Below are 18,956 nucleotides of genomic sequence, written 5' to 3'. Positions count from 1 at the left end.
CCACCAAGAGTTTTCCTCTTTCACCTTCTGGTTGTTGTTTAATTGTGGTTTTCTTCTGCAAAAGACATGTGTGTGAAGGCTCCCAGTTCAGACCGGATTGCCCGATCCAGTAGCGATGGAAGCGGATGGTTCGGAGAACCAGTAGCAAAAATCCTTGCGGGTCCCACCCCCATGCCCAGCTGAGCGGCGTGATCATCAGAGGCTTTTTTAAACAAACTTTTAAAAGCATTTTTTCTACAACTCCTTAGGCTGAAAAAATGCTTTTAAAAGTTTTTTTAAAAAAGCCTCTGATGATCGCGCGGTTCAGCTGGGATCATTAGAGGCTTTTAAAAGCATTTTTTCTACAACCTCTTCACCCAAAGAGGTTGTAGGGAAAAAAATGCCTTTAAAAGCCTCTGGCGATTCCAGCTGAGTTGCCTGATGGTCAGAGGCTTCTAAAAGCATTTTTTTCTGCAACCTCTTAAGGTTATAGAAAAAAATACTTTTAAAAGTAAAAAAAAAATGGCCACATCCACCCAGTCACATTACCCACCACCACCAAGCCACGCCCACAGAACCGGCAGTAACAAATTTTACATTTCACCACTGGTGTGAAGACATGTCCCATTAGGGCCAGTCTCACAGTCCTCTTACTTTACCTTAATCTCTCGTGAAATAGACCAAATTAACGAGAGGATCAGTTTGGGCAGGGGGTTGGTGTCAGACTAGCCCCAGCTGCTCCCAAGAAAGAAAGACCTTTGACTCCATAGGATTTAGAGAAAAGGTATTTGTACCGAGATGCTGAGTGCAGCACGGATGAGGGAAGCTCAGAGGAAAAACCATGCGAAAATCGTAGATTGAAAGCAATCCCCCAATGTCCAAAATCCTTCCCCCCTGGGAGCCCAGTCAAATCAGGTCTCATTCCGATGTTTTGGGAACTCGGTGCCACAGGCGACTGTATACATTCCTTTCCCAGGTCTGGCATCCTTGAAGCTCGGCAGATGGCTCAGTTTGGCACCTCTGGTTCCTGTTAGTGTCTATACTCCCCAATTCCCCCACAACATTCCTTCACGCCTCCAGCACACTTCCCCTTCCAGATACCCCCTCCCCGGCTATGGCGAGCTTCAAAGAAAGCAAAGAGGAGCAACTGACTGTTGGACTAGAAGACCTCCAAAGTCCCTTCCAACCCTATGATCCTAAGTCCTAGAACTAGAATTATCTTACCAATGAATTTAAGCGACTACCATGTACTGCTGTTAGTTCCGTGTATTTGGGGGCAAGGGAAAATAGGTTGGGTTGCCACGTTGGCCACCACCAATCTTCACCCTACCTTTTGTTCTGCCGCAGCTACGGACCCCAAAGAACACAGCACACACAAAGTTTGTACAAAACTTAATTTACTAAAATAACTCAGTCTTTTTCAAAACAAAGGCTGTTAATAAACTTTCTTAACAGCCTACAAGAAACCTAAGATAAAGTAATCACAATCTTACTAAGGTTGGCAGAAAGTCCAGAAGCAATTTGCAGAGAATCCAGACGCGAAGGAGAGTGAACTAAAGTTGTTCCCTACAAATTGCTTCAGTCGGCATTCCTCCTTAAATAGGCTAAGGGAGTGGCCAATTAGCCCCAAGCTTTACTCTCGAGGAGACCTCCTCCTGAGGAGCCACTCATGCCTTTTGGCTGCTCTGCGTGCCCTTGCATCGAAAAGAGGCTCCTCCTCTTCGTCTTCTTCACTTAAGGGAGCTTCTGGAGGTTCTGAAGGCCCTGGCTGAATCCCCGCCTCTGGCACCACATCTTCTCCAGCCTCCTCACTGTCCGACTCGAATGCCAGCTGCACAGGCTGCTGACGCAGCACCACACCAGCCTCCTTGCTGTCAGAATCAGCTACAATCCGCACAAGCCGCTGACGGGCCACAACACCTATTTAGCTATGAGAGGACCTTCTCTTGTGAAAAGGCTTGTTGTCAGGCACAAGTGACCAGAACCACTGATGGATAGTCTTAAGCGGAAACTTTATTGCTAGTCACCTATGTTACTAGAATCTCACCAGACTGACTGCGTTCCCTTGGCAACGGTCAGCTAAGGCTTCAGGAATTCTCGGGGAGGGCACACCTGTGTTGCTTTCTGCCATGCATGGAAACTCAGCTCCCTCTTAAATCCCTCCGTCCGGTCTAGCTGGAGCAGTGGTGGGTTGCCCCCGGTTCGGACCGGTTCTATAGAACCGGTAGTAAAACCGGCGGGAGGCTCCGCCCACTAACCTTGACATCATCAAGAAGCTTCTGTGTAGAAGCACAGGCACGCGTGCGCGCAAGCGAAGTGAAAGCACATGCGGGCCCCCGTTGCAAAGCGGTAGTAAAGGTAAGTCGAACTCACCCCTGAGCTGGAGGTTCCACCACATGCCTGATGGGGAAACCACCTTCTCACCGTCACCAACTTTTCAAGGAAATCTTTCCCAAGACTTGAAATAAACTAGCTCAGAGAATGCAACAGGTAACCGATTAAGTCTTTCTTTTACGTAGTGGAATTCATGCCCGGAAAAACATGGTGATCATAAAAGTTGAACATTTTGAAAAGGGACTAGATAAATTCAACAGAAAGCTATCCAGTTCTACCGTATTCATGTTGAATTCTCAGTACAGGTAGTTCTCGACTTACAATGGTTCATTTAGTGGCCATTCAAAGTTATAACGGCACTGAAAAAGGTGACTTATGGCCGTTTTTTTCACACTTATGACTGTTGCGGCATCTCCAACTGGTCATGCAATAAAAATTCAGATGCTTGGCAACTGACTCATATTTATGACGGTTGCAGTGTCCCAGGGTCATTTGATCCTCTTTCTGCGACCTTCGGACAATCAAAGGCAATGAGAAAGCCATTTTCAGTTAACTGTTTCACTTAAGACATGTTGCTCACTTAACAACTGCAGTGACTCGCTTAACAACTTAACAACTGCAGGGATTGATTTCACAACTGTGGCAAAAAGGTCGTAAAATGGGGCAAAACTCACTTAACAAATTTTGGGCTCCATTGTGGTCTAGCTGTAATTGGATTGACGTAGCATGCCTCCAAAAATTTATTTAGCCTCTTATTTAGTTTACAGTACTGGCCAAAATTGTGGAAACCTTTTGGGAAAAGTGTATTTTTGAGGTTTGATGGCTAATAACACCACTTTTTTTTTTTTTTTGGAGTTTCAAGATAATCCTATTCCACTGCTGGAGTGGCCTAGGAATAACCGAGACCTTCACCCAATTGAAAATCTATGGAGCCAACTAAAGAAACTTGTTAGTCAGAAGCGACCCAGCAATAAAACCCAGTTAATAGAAGCCATCGTTCAATCTTGGCTTCACATTATAGCAGCTGCAGAACTAAAAGACTTGGTTCACTCCATGGGAAGACGTTGTAAGGCCGTAATTCATGCTAAAGGTTACCCAGCTAAGTATTCACTGACATGGTGATCATTTTTGTATATCTTGTTTTTTCTACGTGTTTCACTTTTCTTCTTTATACTGTAACTGCTATTCTAATAGCAAATCCTTCATAAAAGTTATTGCATTACATTCTTGATTAAATTATCTTTCCATTGATACATAATTTTATGGTACTACTCCAAAAAAAAAAAGTGGTGTGATCAGCTGGTTTTAGAAAATATACTTTTCCCAAAAGGTTTCCACAATTTTGGCCACTACTGTGTAGGTTTCTATGATCAGATTCCCACCCTCAGGAATATTTACGCACAGAAAGAAACGGTTCATCCAACTTCAACAGGTTCTGCCTCATGGAATTGCTCTTCAAGTATCTGAAAAATAGATCTATAATTTTTAAGGATCACGGTTTTCTGACTTAAGCATGAACTTCATACCTTAACACAGAGGTCTTCAAACTTGGCAGCTTTAAGACTTGTGGATGCCAGCTATGCTGGCTGGAGAATTCTGGGAGCTGAAGTCCACAAGTTTTAAAGCTGCCAAGTTTGAAGACCTCTGCCTTAACATCTAGATCAGTCTTGAGAGATTTTTGACTGCAATCAGCATCCTTCCCAGAAAGTATGGTCTGGGAACCATGGAAGTTGAAGTCTCAAACGTGGTGGAGGGGCATCAGCTTTGGGAAGTCTGAAGTTGTTGAGCCAGTTGCAATCTCCCAGTTGCTTCAGGATATTAATTTGAGTATTATAAATTTAATATTGCTCCATCGTGAAGGTTGAAAGGAGTATTAAAGGTAGATTATATCAGTGATCATCCTTTTAATTGCATATAGGTTGCTGTGGAAATCCTCAAACTTCTTTTAGCAAATGAGGAGATTTGGAATTTTGAGAATAACCAAATGTACGACAGTGGTTGCCATGGAGGAAGGAGATGGACTCTTTGGAAAATTGGTTGCTATGGAGCGTAACCAATCAAATCCCAAGTTAGGTCAATCAAATCAAGTACAGTACAGCAGAAATTGGGGAGAAATTCGAAAAGATGATAATTTCCATATATACAAAACAGAGAGCAAGGATACTAGTCAATGGGGAACTAACAATTTTTTTTTTAAATAAGTAGAGGAGTACGACAAGGGTGCCCACTTTCACCACTACTTTTTATTCTAACTCTAGAAAATTTACTTAGAAGAATTAGACTCAATAAAAATATAAAAGGACTCAAGGTTAAAGAAGAATACAAGGTCCAAGCGTTCGCTGACGACCTTGTATTCTTCATAGAAGATCCACTAGAAACAGAATTAAAATTAATAGAAGAAATAGAGAAATTTGGTAAAGTGGCAGGCTTAAAAGTCAATAAAGATAAGACCAAAATATTAACTAAAAATTTAACAGCAAAACAAATAGAAGAGTTAGAAAAACAATCAGGATTACAAGCAGTTAAGAGGATAAAATATCTAGGAATTAATCTGACAACTAGGAATGTGGCTATAAAAGATAATAATTACGGAGAGTTAGTACAACAAATTAAAAATGACTTAGAAAGATGGGGGAAACTAAAACTATCATTGCTAGGAAGAATTGGGACGATAAAGATGAATATACCCTGAGGTTTCTCTACTATTTCAAACTATCCCGGTTAAATTAGAGAAAAACTTCTTTACAAATCTGAATAAAATAACATCAAAATTCGTATGGAAGGGAAAAAAACCAAGAATAAATTTAAATATATTACAGGATGATAGAACTAGAGGGGGTTTTGGCCTACCAGTGAGGGAAAAATACTATAAGGCAGCGAGTCTAACATGGATTAAGGAGTGGGTCAATTTGGATAATTACAGACTATTAAAATTGGAAGGCCACGAATTATTAAAGGGGTGGCATGCCTTCTTGTGGAATGCCAGGAACAAAACCTATAAACATTTTTAAAATCACATAATAAGAAATTCACTAATTGGTACTTGGTTCGAAATTAAAAATAAACATTATATGAAGGTTCCCGCTGGATATCTGCATTGGAGGCGGCAATGCACCCCAACACATTAGCCCCCCATAAATTAATAAGATATAAAGAATTATTAGATCCCCATGGAAGATTAAAAACACGGCAGGAACTCAGGGAACAAGGTATAGAAATAGATTGGTGGCCCTACTTACAAATACAAACTAGGTACAATCGTGAGGAAGGAGGAATCGAAATAAATCCCAACTGACTAGACAAATTATTAGGAGCTAAAGATGGAAATTTGATTTCAAAGATTTACAAATACTTATTAGAATTCAACCTAGCAGAAAATCTAGTCAAAGGACAAATGATAGCCTGGGCAAGGAATATTGGTAAAAACATACAATTGGAAGAATGGGAAAGGGTATGGGAAACCAACTGTAGAATAACAAAATCGGTAGCATATAAAGAGAACCACTACAAGATGTGGTACAGATGGTATCTAGCCCCTGCGAGATTGGCGAAGATGTATGCAAATCTTAATCCAACGTGTTGGAAATGTAAGCAAGCACAGGGAACCTTCTATCATGTCTGGTGGCTTTGCCCAAAAATTAAGAAATATTGGATAAAAATAAAAATTTGGATGTCAGAAATAATTGCGGAGGATATTGAGTTAGAACCAGAAATCTTTTTGTTAGGAATGCTTAAACAAAACATTAGAAAAGAAAAAAGTACCTAATATTACATATAATTACAGCAGCTAGGTTAGCCCTAGCACAAGTCTGGAAAACAGATCAATTGCCAACGGAGCAGCAAATAATTCAAAAAATTTATACATGTGCAGAAATGGATAGACTAACGTTGAAATTGAAAGATAAGGAAGACTCACAGTATTTTAAGGTATGGGACAGTTGGTATGAGTGGATAAACCAATGGAAAAGAAGGTAAAGTCAAAATTTAGTAAGAAATTAAAAGTAATAATTATACACCGTCATCAAGGAAAAAAAGGAAATAAGTCACTGTGTATATTTATACTTATATACATTATATATACTTGTTGTTTGTTGATACTGTTGATTGTATTTTAAGGTTGTGAATGTTTTATATAATTTTATTTTTTTTAAAATCTAATAAAGTTTGTTTTTTAAAACCAAAAAAAAAAAAAAAGAATTGCAGAGCTCACTAAAAGGGCAATGATGCCAGCACCATTTTGTAAGAAATCAGCAATGGGGCGCCTTTGGCCCTCCTTTAGGGGCGGGAGTCTGCGTGTGAACTCTCCCTTCAATTCATCCCTTTTGGATGTTTGAAATCCCAAAAAATCTCCTCATTCAGCCCTTGGTCTTGTGCTGGTGGAATACTGGTGTTAAAGCTGAATGGTACCTTTCTCTCCCTACCTCCTACCAGCTTCAAGGAACCTCTGGTGCCAATCAAAGCTGGACTAGCAGATCCATCCTCCACTCCACCCCACCATCCCTGAAGCCCTTCCGGCTCTGAAAATTTCAGCTCCATTCCTAAAGGGGAAAGGACATTTGGCCTTGTGTTGTCCTAGGAGCTCATGATCCAGCCTCATCTTGAATCAGAGCCCTCAGCTGATTGTGACAGCGAACGATGCTGACAGCTGCTCTGGGCACAACGAGACCTCTTAGCAAAGTCACGGCTGCGATGCTTGGGCCACGGACGGCTGGTTTTCGGGAAGTAGTGCGGGAAGAGGAACAAGGAAGTGTACGAAATCAGGCCTCTCAAGTTCAGTGCTTATCTTGAGAGCGTGGCCCAAGGCGAGGCTTCCTTTCTTCCTTTCTACACCGGCGCGCCTTTCCATGTGTCAAGCAAGACATGAGGAGACGGTGCGGGGGAAAACCACCCCGTTGCTAAAAGATCACGGTGTGAAGAATGTTTTAAAGCTGGACAGACGAGTCAACCGATGCCAGAATAACAGAGTAACGGAGCTACCTATCATCTTGCATGGTCCACTCGTTCTCCCTCTTCTTTTTCGAAGCTTTTCAAGTAGTAAACACCGCCATTACCCAGTCCTTTTAATTCTGAGGTATATTTCAGATTATAATATTGTTAAAGAGAGGGAGAAAACATCTTTGAAGCCAGATTTTATCCACACAGGTAAGTGAGATTGCCGGATGTCATTCCATAAACTTTACGGCTACGCAGATAGAACATATAGAACGAAGAATGGTTACTGTTGGAAGAAACCTTGGAGGTCTTTCAGTCCAAACCTCATACATCGCCCAGTTGGCTTTGTGCCTAAAGCGGGACCAGAACATAGAATAATAGAGTTGGAAGGGACTTTGAAGGTCTTCAAGTCCACCCCACTACTCAAGCAGGAGATCCTGTATCATTCCAGACAAATGGCTGTCCAATCTCTTCTTTAAAAACTTCCAGTGTTGAAGCACCCACAACTTCTGGAGGGAAGTTGTTCCACCGATTTAAATGCTCTCCCTGACAGGAAATTCCTCCTTAGTTCTAGGTTGCTTCTCTCCTTGATTAGTTTCCATCCGTTGTTTCTTGTCCTGCCTTCAGGTGCTTTGGAAAATAGGTTGATCACTCCACCACTTCCTCTCTCTGGCAGCCCCTAACATATTGGGAGACTACTATGTCTTTATTTATTTACATGGGGCTTCCCTTGAAGAGCACTTGGAGGCTCCAACTGGTCCAGAATGCGGCCGCGCGGGTGGTTATGGGCGCAACTCGTTGTGCCCACGTGACACTCCTTCTGCGCGAGCTGCACTGGCTCCCAGTGGTCTTCCGGGTGCGATTCAAGGTGTTGGTTACCACCTTTAAAGCGCTCCATGGCATAGGACCCGGGTACCTTCGAGACCGACTTCTGCCACCAGTAGCCTCCCACCGGCCAGTCCGCTCCCACAGAGAGGGTCTCCTCAGGGTGCCATCGGCCAAGTTATGTCGGCTGGTGACACCCAGGGGGAGGGCCGTCTCTGTGGGAGCCCCAGCCCTGTGGAATGAACTGCCCCCGGAAATACGTAAGATCTCCGACCTCCGGGTGTTTCGCTGCGCACTAAAGACCCTGTTGTTCCGCCAGGCCGGGCTATCAATAATTTTAAATTGGAGTATTTTAAATTTCTGGGGTTTTAAATTGAGCCGAATTTATTTAATAATTTTAAATTTTTAATTGATGTTTGTCTTGTGTTTTTAAATAGGCTGTACACCGCCCTGAGTCCTTCGGGATAAGGGTGGTATAGAAATAAAATTATGCTTATACTTATACTTATACTTATACTTATACTTATTTATTTATTTATCGTATTTCTATGCCGCCCAACTCTCCGAGGACTCTTGGCGGCTTACACCAAAGACAGCATGAACAATATACAATAAGAGACGTTAAAAACCCATACACACCACTCATGGCCGGATCTCACAAGATCGCGGTGGTGAGATCAACGGCTCCGAGCCTGCCTGTCTTCCCTGCAGCCTTCTCTTTGGGCTGTTGAAAGCGGGGTTCAGGAAACAGATTCCCCTTTCCTGCATAATGAGAAGATTGCAAAAAGCGAGGAAGGAACGCCGATCTGCATGTTTTCAGTTCCCACACCTTTGCCGGAAATATCACAGGAGGAAAAGGGGGCCTGTTTATGGAATTCAAACCTGCTTAATGGGACTCATTCATGATCAACCAAGCTTAACATCGACTTTATGCAAATGCAAACCAAGCTTTTGGGACCTTTGACCCCCGTTTAAGCGGGTTGTATGAACACAGCCATTCCATTCCATATATAAGCACTTTTTAAAAAATAAAAATAGAAAAACTCGTTTATCTCATCGTCCTATGCTGCTCAAATAGGTCATTCTGCTGAAAGATCCAAGGATAAAGGTGCCATCTAGTGGTAGCGGACCTAAATAGCTACTTTGGAAGAGGAAAAAAAAAAAATCCAAGACCTTGGATAAATTTCATAGCGATTCCACAAATTGTGGAGAAGGGGGATGAACGGGGGGGAAGGGGGGGGCATGCTTGGGAAACCGAAAGTAAGTCTTGTGCCATCTTGAGAAGCTGCTTCAAGGTCGCCCAGCTGGAAGGAGGAGGGAGCGGCACACCCGAGCACGCTTGAACTGACCGCTAGAAAAACAGCTTGCAAGATTTTGATTGGTTACCTTGAGGTGGGAAAGGAAAGACAATTAAGGAAGGGAAAGGAGAAGGAAGTATAAGGTAGAGATTTTAGCACACGAATCTCAGTTCTGGCTATGCATTACTGACATACACTTGATCTGCAATAAAAATATACTTTTCTCAGCAAACGAGGCCCGGGATTGTTTTCTACTTCGAGGTCTAAATTTGTGGCAGGTTCTGACCGACGGTATCACCAAGAGATGGACATTGTCAGATCCCTAAAAGTGATACTGCCATTCAGTTGGAGGATGGGGGAGACTTGGATTCGATTTATTAGCATTGCCTGTGTCAAGAGATATTTTACAACCTATATCCTGGCGCCAAAGAGCCCTGAGATCCTCTTTACCTGGAGGAATTTTTATGATAGCCATGTGGGTTATTTTACTTTAAAGGATAACAGTGGGAATGCAAGTTTGTTCGGGTTCTCAGGGAAGCCAGGAAAGAAAACATCTTCACACTTGTGTATTGGCGAAAATCTGCATTCTGGCTTAAAGGGAGGGGTCTCTACTGCTTTAATCCTACTTGTCTTGCCTAAGGGTATTCAGATCGTGCTTTAACTGGATGGCTTTCACTTCTGCTTAATAAAAGAATCCTCTTGAACAACCACGTTTCAAGAGTTCTTACTTTCTTAAATTGGAAGGAGAGGCGATCCTTACAGACATAATGAGAGGCCACCCTAGTTTTAGGAGGTCAAAGGTCACCCAAGGTGGGCTAATGATGACCGTCAACATGATGGGACAATGCTACATGAAGATTGGGGGTGGGGGGGAAATCAACCTATAGGTAGTCCTTGACTTGCAACAGTTCGTTTAGTGACCCTTCAAAGTTATAATGGCACTGAAAAATGTGATTTATGACCGTCTTCCAGCATTCCCTATGATCATGTGATCAAAATTCCGATGCTTGGAAACTGGCATGTATTCATGACAGTTGCAGTGTTCCCAGGATCACGGGATCCCTTTCCTTGACCTTCTGCCCAGGAAATTCAATGCGGAAGCCAGATTCACTTAACCACCCGGTTACTCTGCTTATCAACTGCAAGTGATTTGCTTTAACAACTGTGGCAAGAAAGGTCTTAAAAGTGGGGTAAAACTCACTTAAATGTCTCACTTAACAATAGAAATGTCAGGCTCAGCTGTGGTCGTAAGCCGAGGACCAGCTGTCATTGACGCTGAACTGCTCCGCTGCTTTATATGATGTGGAAATGCCACCACATCAAAATAGAAACTTCAGAACTATGCTTCGCTTTCAGCAAAGAACTAAAACTCTCAGCAGGGACAACTTGCACAAACTTTGCAACCGAATGTTCACACCAGGGGTGGGTTCTACTTACCTTTACTACCGGTTTGTAACGGGATCACACGTACGCGAGCTAAGCTACTGCACATGCGCAGAAGCTTCTGCATATGCGATCGCCAATGACGACATCTGGGGCAGTGGGCGGAGCCTCCTGCCGGTTTTACTACCGGTTCTTGCGAACCGGTCTGAACTGGGGGGCAACCCACCACTGGTTCACACACTCAATTGTAGAGCTCAGAAGTTTTCCTGAGGTGAAACTGACCGGTAGGAAGCCAGGGTGAAGGGAAAAGGACACTGAAAAAAACCACTGAAACCTTTCCAACACTGATCGAGAGGTTTTTATTTTTCCTTTTTTAAAACAATAAAAACAAAAAGCCGAGTTCTGAGCAAAATTGAACCACAAAAGAGTCTGTATTTTTCCACCCCCCCTCCAAAGTTTAAACAAGCGTTGAAAAGTAAGGCTTTGCAAAGGGTATATCGAAATAAATTATCTTCACTTAAACACTGTCCGGTTTTTCTTATACGGTATTCACCTTTAAACGTCCTAAAAACCTAGCAGTGAAAAAAAATCTGTTTTGTTTCTGTTCCCCCCCCCCCCCATTAATACTGGGCTCCTTCTGGATACGGGGGATACTCCTGAAACACTTAAAAATATGCTTGCCTTGCCTTGTAAACATATTTACGGAGCCAAAAACCTAAGAAGCTTCCGACAGAGTTATTAGCAATTTAAGGATTTGAGAACTGCTGGAACATACCTAACTACGTATCAAATAGCCCTCGAGTCTTTTAAACCTGCACATTTTATCAAGCTAACGTTTATTGCAAAATGTACACTTAAAAAAATAGATTTTTTGCATGCTGCCCCGCCTGTCATATGAAAATGCCATCTTCTGAATGTCGTGGGGGGGGGGGTTTCTCTGCAATTTACTTCCAAGTTGAATTCTCTTCGTTTTGCCCTGCTTGCTTTACTGAAATGCTGCGCTAAAAAAGCAACTTACAGCATCCTCGTGGCTGGGTATTCTAACGCTAGCCGCAGTTAAAAATGAATTTTCTCGCCAGCCTCTCGGGGGGGGGGGGGGGGGGAAGCAACCCAGAGATGATGAAAACTTTCCACATGAGGAATGGGGTGGGGGTGGGGGAGTTTGAACGTCTGGCTTCGAGTCGCTTGGAAACTGCAGCAAAACTTTTGCTCCGATGCAACTCCTGCAGATTAACACGCACAGCTTCCCTGCCCCAAACTGTAGAAATGTCACTTTTATCCAAACGATGCTACATACGTTTGGGATGGGAAAAAAACCAGCAGCCATGTTTGCTTACAGAAGGGAGGAGGAGGGGAGGAGGAGGAGGAAAAGGAGAAGGGGAGGAGAGGAAAGGGAGAGGAGGAGGAGGAGAAGAGGAGGAGGAGGAGGAGGAGGAGGAGGAGGAGGAGAGGAGAGGAGGAGGAGAAAGAGAAGGAGAAGAGGAGAAGGAGGAGAGGAAGAGGAGGAGAAGAGGTGGAGGAGGAGGAGAGGAGGAGGAGAAAGAGAAGGAGGAGAGGAAGAGGAGGAGGAGAAGAAGAGGTGGAGGAGGAGGAGAGGAGGAGGAGAAAGAGAAGGAGAAGAGGAGAGGAGAAGGAGAAGAGGAGGAGGAGGAGGAGGAGAAAGAGAAGGAGAAGAGATGAGAAGGAGGAGAGGAAGAGGAGGAGGAGGAGGAGGAGGAGAGGAGCAGGAGGATGGAACGACAATTTCTTTTTTTAAAAAAATAACCCTTTACTTCTTACTTATTCTACTCCTCCTCAAAAGACCTTCACGGGGAAGTCATTATCGGCAAGGGACTGTCACTCACACTGTCCACAAACACGCAGCCCCCTCGTTTCTCCTCCCCCCCTCTTGCAACACACAGTAAGCTTGAAAAGTTTGGGTCACAAAGAGGGGTGGGTAGGTGTAGAAATTAGGCACCCCCTGAAAAAAAAGAAAAAGAAAAAGAAAAAGAGAGAAAACCCCAACCTGGGAGGAAAAAAAATATATATCAATAAACCCGAGAGAAAAGGCGAAGTGCCCAGGTGTCCAAACACTTAGGAGCGATCACATGCTTTTTTTTTTTTTTTTTCTCGAGAGCGGAGATGCGGCCCAACCTGATCCCTGGTCCTTTAAGAGCCGTGGGCTTTTTCTGAGTTCGCTGGGCTCCGATCCCAGCGAGAAGAATGCGGGATGATATCGAGGTGAACGTGTGGGGGGAGGGGGGGAAGGAACAGCGGACCAGAAGCGTTAGGACGGATGCTGTTTCTGTAACCTTCGCTCGGCGGCGGCGGCCAACATCCTGCGTCGTAAAGTGATGGAGTCGGAGGCTGCTCCTTCAGCCTGGGAGGGAAAGTCCGGCGTGGGATCATCGAAGCTTTTGTTAAGGTAGCGCCTGGAAAAACAGGAAGATCTTTTGTGACGATGACAAGTATAAGAAGTCTGGGAACTATCACCATCAACTACTACCACCAATGGTGGACGTGCCCCAAAGCAGGCAAATATTGGTCCAAGGTTTGGAACTGGATAGTGGAAATTACAGGATATAACATAGAGTTGAAACCAGAGATTTTTTTTTATTAGGAATGAAACCAGACAAAATAACTAAGGAAAAATAGTACTTGATCCTCCACATTACTACTGCAGCTAGGATACTACACATGCAAGAGTGGAAAAATGAATTAATACCTACAGAAAATAAATTTGATTTGGAAAATTCCAAATCACTGGTAGTACAGTGGTCTAAGGCACCCTGTTATTAAGCTGGTTATTAAGACCAGATGCCTGCAATTACTGCAGGTTCGAATCTCGCCAAGGCTCAAGGTTGACTCAGCCTTCCATCCTTTCTAAGGTAGGTAAATTGAGGACCCAGTTTGTGGGGGCAATAAGCTGACTTTGTATAAATGTACAAAAGGATGAAGGCTATTGCTTAGTGCATTGTAAGCCGCCCTGAGTCTCCGGAGAAGGGCGGCATATAAATCAAATTTAAAAAAAAAAAAAATTACAGAATGCGCAGAGGCAGACCGGTTAACGAAATTACTTAGGAACCAAAAAGATTCTGATTATTACAAATGTTGGAATTCATGGTATAATTGGGTGAAAGAAAAGAGAGGGGAAATGAAATGGATTGTATTAGTGGTATAGGCGCTTATTTGTGTACGTTAGTTGCAATAACTTTGTATGTATATATGTAAAGTATTGTATTTTTAAAAATGAAAATAAACTTTGAAAAAATTTTTTTTAAAAAAAAAGAAGTCTGGGTTTGCCAGGCGCTTTGCTCTGCCGAAGAAATGTCTTTCGGAGATGCTAAATCAATTCAGGGGCAAATACAGGTAGTCCTTGACTTACGACAGTTCCCTTAGTGACCGTTCAAAGTTACGACGGCACTGAAAGAAATAACCAGTGACCGTTTTCAGACTTACAAGTGTTGCAACATTCCCGTAGTCATTTGATCAATATTCAGATGCTTGGCAACAAGTTCTTATTTATGACCGTTGCTATGTCCCCGGGGGGGGTGTCCTGTGATTCCCTTTTGCGACCTTCTGTCAAGCAACGTTAATGGGGAAGCCTGATTCGCTTAACAACCAGGTTGCTAACTTAACAACTGCACTGATTCGCTTAAGAACCGTGGCGAGAAAAGTTGTAAAGTGGAGCAAAACTCACTTTAAAAAAAATGCCTCGTGGAACAACAGAGAGGTTGGGCTCAGTCGTGGTCGTAAGCCGAGGACCACCTGTACCAAGTCAGATTTTGCACCCCAACAATACTACACTCAAGAAATGCTGGAAAGAGCCTGTCCGAATCAGTAAACGGAATAGATTGGTGTGTTTTTAATGGCAACGGAGTTCTAATTTGCATAATCCAACTGGTCTGGCAGCTCAATGAAGCCGAGCCATCCTGAAAGGCATTTGAACTTCTGGAATGTTCGTTAAGCCCCATGCAAACATTTTCAAGCATGGGAAAAAGGAAGGAAGTGCCTGCTCTTTGGGGGAAGAAAAAAGAGGAGGAGGGGGGAGGGAGAGGAGAGGAGAGGAGGAGAGGTGAGGAAGAAGAGAGGAGAGGAGTGGAGAGGAGAGGAGAATGGAGGAGAGAAGAGAGAGGAGAGGAGAGGAGAGGAGAGGAGAGGAGAGGAGAGGAGAGGAGAGGAGACGAGGAGAGGAGGAGAGGAGAGGAAAATGGAGAAGAGGAAAGAGTGGAGTGGAGTGGAGTGGAGTGGAGTGGAGTGGAGAGGAGAATGGAGGAGAGAAGAGAGAGGAGAGGAGAATGGAGAAGAGGAAGGAGTGGAGTGGAGTAGAGAGGAATGGAGTGGAGAGGAGAATGGACGAGAGAAGAGAGAGGAGAGGAAAATGGAGAAGAGGAAAGAGTGGAGTGGAGTGGAGTGGAGTGGAGTGGAGAATGGAGGAGAGAAGAGAGAGGAGAGGAGAGGAGAGGAGAGGAGAGGAGAGGAGAGGAGAGGAGAGGAGAGGAGAGGAGAGGAGAGGAGAGGAGAGGAGAGGAGACGAGGAGAGGAGGAGAGGAGAGGAAAATGGAGAAGAGGAAAGAGTGGAGTGGAGTGGAGTGGAGTGGAGTGGAGAGGAGAATGGAGGAGAGAAGAGAGAGGAGAGGAGAATGGAGAAGAGGAAGGAGTGGAGTGGAGTAGAGAGGAATGGAGTGGAGAGGAGAATGGACGAGAGAAGAGAGAGGAGAGGAAAATGGAGAAGAGGAAAGAGTGGAGTGGAGTGGAGTGGAGTGGAGTGGAGAATGGAGGAGAGAAGAGAGAGGAGAGGAGAACGAAGGAGAGGAGAGGAGAGGAGAGGAGAGGAGAGGAGAGGAGAGGAGAGGAGAGGAGAGGAGAGGAGAGGAGAGGGAGAAATCCCAAATTTTAAGATTCCAGGGATTATCTAAGACATTTGATCTAACCAGAGTGGATCAGATGAAGAAGATGGGGTACCTAATTGGAGCTCATGGTTACTAACTGTGAGGACTGTTCACCACTTCGTCAAGGTCATGTCAGTGGGAAGGGGGTCTGTTACCTTCCCACCTGTAACTAGCAGCCCTCTTTTTGACTCATGCAAAGTGCAGTATACAGGTCCTCAATGGAAGGCAAATTGGTAGTAATTGTTTTTTGGGGGGAGTTTCAAGATCCTATTCTACTGTTGGAATGGCCTGGGAGTAGTCCAGACAACCCAACTGAAAATCTATGGAGCCGACTAAAGAAACTTATTAATCAGAAGCGACCCAGCAATAAAACCCAGTTAATAGAAGCCATCCTTCAATCTTGGTTTCACATTCTAACAGCTGCAGAACTCAAAGACTTGGTTCACTCCATGGGAAGACCTTGTAAGGCTGTAATTCATGCTAAAGGTTACCTAACTAAGTATTAACTGACATGGTGATCATTTTTTTTATATCTCGTTTTTTCTATGGTGATAATTTTTGTATATCTCCTTTTTTCTACGTGTTTCACTTTTCTTCTTTATACTGTAACTGCTACTCTAATAGCAAATCCTTCATAGAAGTTATTGCATTACATTCTTGATTAAATTACCTTTCCATTGATATGTAATTTTATGGTACCACTCCAAAAAAAGCGGTGTTATCAGCTAGTTTTAGAAAATACACTTTTCCCAAAAGGTTTCCACAATTTTGGCCATTACTGTACATCTTTGTTCCTGCGCTCTCCTACAGTTAGGAGAACAACGGGACAGGAAATATCACAACTGCACACAGCTTCCTCCAGACACACACCTGCGTGCTTGTTGCAACAAGTCTTCCTTCCTCTGAACCAACATTCGCTGCCTCTCGTCTGCCGACTTGGAGAAGCGGCTGCCTCTCACTTCGAAGTCCTCTGTCTGGGCTGCTTCTGCTTCCATCATTTCATTAAACTCCGCCGTGTCTTCCAGCCTTGATCTGAGTTCAAGAGGGATCCTTTCCGTCTGCCACGCAGGACAAAAAAAAAAGGGGGGGTGAGAAGAGAAACAAGGCCCATTTGCATTCATTCATTGATTAATTTCGGTCGATACATTTATTATGGCAATCGCCACAGAGCACGAAAGGAAGAAAATTGGCAATAGTAATAAAATGCACACAAAAGGAAAAGGGGGGGGGGGATCCTATCCTAAACGGTTGTAAATTTGGATATCCCTGACCTGAAGTAATTGATTCAGCCAATTCCCTACAGAGAAAACTATCTCTGTATAGATAGCAATAGCACTTACTTATATATACCGCTTCACAGTGCTTTATACCCCTCTCTAAGGGTTGTGGCCTGCCAGCAGAGCTGGTGGCAGACTCAGTGTCAGGTTCCGATGTCATCTCAAATAAATTGCATTCCCAAACGATTAATCTTTACTGAAATCTTCCATTTATTGAGTACGACAAATCTGGCCCCAACTTCGTCGTAGCCGATACTAACCCTCTGACCCCAAACCCTTCCTTTTCCGTTCCTCAATTCTCAGCGTCTCATTGGCCATCTTCCAAGTCAGTCTCCCCAGCTCCTGACTTCAACCCACAGGAATGTCCCCCCTCCCATCCCATCTCCTAGGGGATATTATCTACAGAGAAAATAAGTAGGTGAAAAGTCAAGCCTCGTCTTCTCCTCTTAATGGCAGCATTAGAATGCTGACACTCAGACTGTGAGGATGTTTGGGGAGGAACATGGGCCAATCCTGGAGTCTGGGGAAGGCTCTGATGAGGGCTCTGCGTCGGAGGCAGAGAGGGGGCCAGGGCCGTCTTGATAGTTATCAGCTGCCTTCAGAGTGAGACATCAGTGAGGCAGATGAACAGCTGGAGCCTGTTCCCAGTGTGCGCATGCACAGAGTTGCCAGACGAAAGGAACAGCTAAGGAACAAGGGCCAACTCGGGAGTAAAGGCACAGGTGGATGGTGAATGGGCCCTCCAATAGGGAATAAAGAGGAGTGAAAGGGGAGTGGAGTTTGCAGGAGACAATTAGTTCGCTTAATTGGTTTGTGACTCTCCGAGACTCCTTGCCAGGCCAGATATTGGCCTGGCAGCTCTCCAAGCCAGAGAAGGTCTGTAACTGTAAATTCTCCCTTGAAAGACTTTGCTGGATGTGAATGAGAGGAATTCACAATAACTTAATAAAAAGGGGGTTTTGTCGGGACAAGGAGTCTGCTTCGTGCTCTGGGGAAGCCTCGGTCAGAACACTAAGTGGATTACAGAGTCAGCCTCTTGCCCCCAACAATCTGGGACCTCATTTTACCCACCTCGGAAGGATGGAAGGCTGAGTCAACCTTGAGCCAGTCAGGATCGAACTGCTGACAGTCGGCTGAGCTTGCAATACTGCATTCTAATCACTATGCCACCACAGCTCTTTATTATTTTATTTATTTATTTATTATATTTCTATAATATACTTATATATAATTAATATATATATAAATATAATATAATTATACCCTTCCTTTGTCACATTACCTCCATTTCCTCCTCAGCATCTTCTTGATCGGTATTCTGTCTTTCTACAGGACTGTTCAATGCTGGTCGGATACTGTCAGAACGCTGTGCATGTTTTTTAAAAAAAATTAAGAATTAACTGATACGGAAAATATTGAAACTTCCTTTTTTGTAAGCGCTTTAAATTGTATTATGGATCCTGCTGAAGCTCCCATTTCAAGGCCATGGGTCATACCGACTGATTATTTTTTTTTTAATTCAAATTTTATTAGCTTATCAGAATAGAAAACACAAAGAAAAATGAAAATAATAGGAATGTGGGGGAGGAAAAAGGGAAAGAAGAGGCAGTGTAGGGAAAAAGGAAAACAAAAACATTTGACTTCCAACTCTTTTCAGCAGAGTAATAAATGTTACACAGCCTCAAATTTTTGCTTTTACACAGTAATATATACTAGCCATTTCTATAAGAACAAACCTATTTAATCAGCAAAACCCCAAATCCGTTTCATTTTTTTTCCATCTCAAGCACAAACTCCAGAAGTGGTTTCCCAGTGAAAACAAAATTAGATATATACTTGACTTTAAATAAAGCATCTCTAATTTTTTCCTTGTTCTGGGAAGTAATACATATTTGTTTTTTCACTTATTAATCTTTATAAACTATAAAGTATAGTTTATAAAGATTAATAAGTCATTTATAACTCTAACCCTAACCCTCCTTCTTCCTCTATCATCTATCATCTATCATCTATCTATCTCTAGCATCTATATCTATCAATCTATCTATCTTTGTCTA

At 43.4% G+C, this 18,956-nt stretch overlaps 1 protein-coding gene across 2 annotated transcripts in view; it reads right to left on the bottom strand.

Moving 5' to 3' along the window:
* Positions 1 to 11,091: 11,091 nt before the first annotated feature.
* The window catches only part of AMFR (autocrine motility factor receptor), a 45,387-nt gene continuing 37,522 nt past the window's right edge, over positions 11,092 to 18,956 (bottom strand). For both annotated transcript variants that reach the window (XM_060681551.2, XM_060681550.2), the window contains exons 12-14: positions 18,182 to 18,265; positions 16,493 to 16,680; positions 11,092 to 13,162 (exon numbers count right to left, since the gene is read on the bottom strand). In XM_060681551.2, the coding sequence (XP_060537534.1) occupies positions 13,018 to 13,162; positions 16,493 to 16,680; positions 18,182 to 18,265 (417 nt within the window). In that variant the 3' untranslated portion in view covers positions 11,092 to 13,017. The remainder of the gene's footprint in view (positions 13,163 to 16,492; positions 16,681 to 18,181; positions 18,266 to 18,956) is intronic.

The sequence above is a fragment of the Pantherophis guttatus genome, chromosome 11 (genome assembly GCF_059756535.1).
Source record: "Pantherophis guttatus breed Tessera chromosome 11, ASM5975653v1, whole genome shotgun sequence".
Taxonomy (NCBI): domain Eukaryota; kingdom Metazoa; phylum Chordata; class Lepidosauria; order Squamata; family Colubridae; genus Pantherophis; species Pantherophis guttatus.
This window is presented reverse-complemented; position numbering and strand designations above follow the sequence as displayed.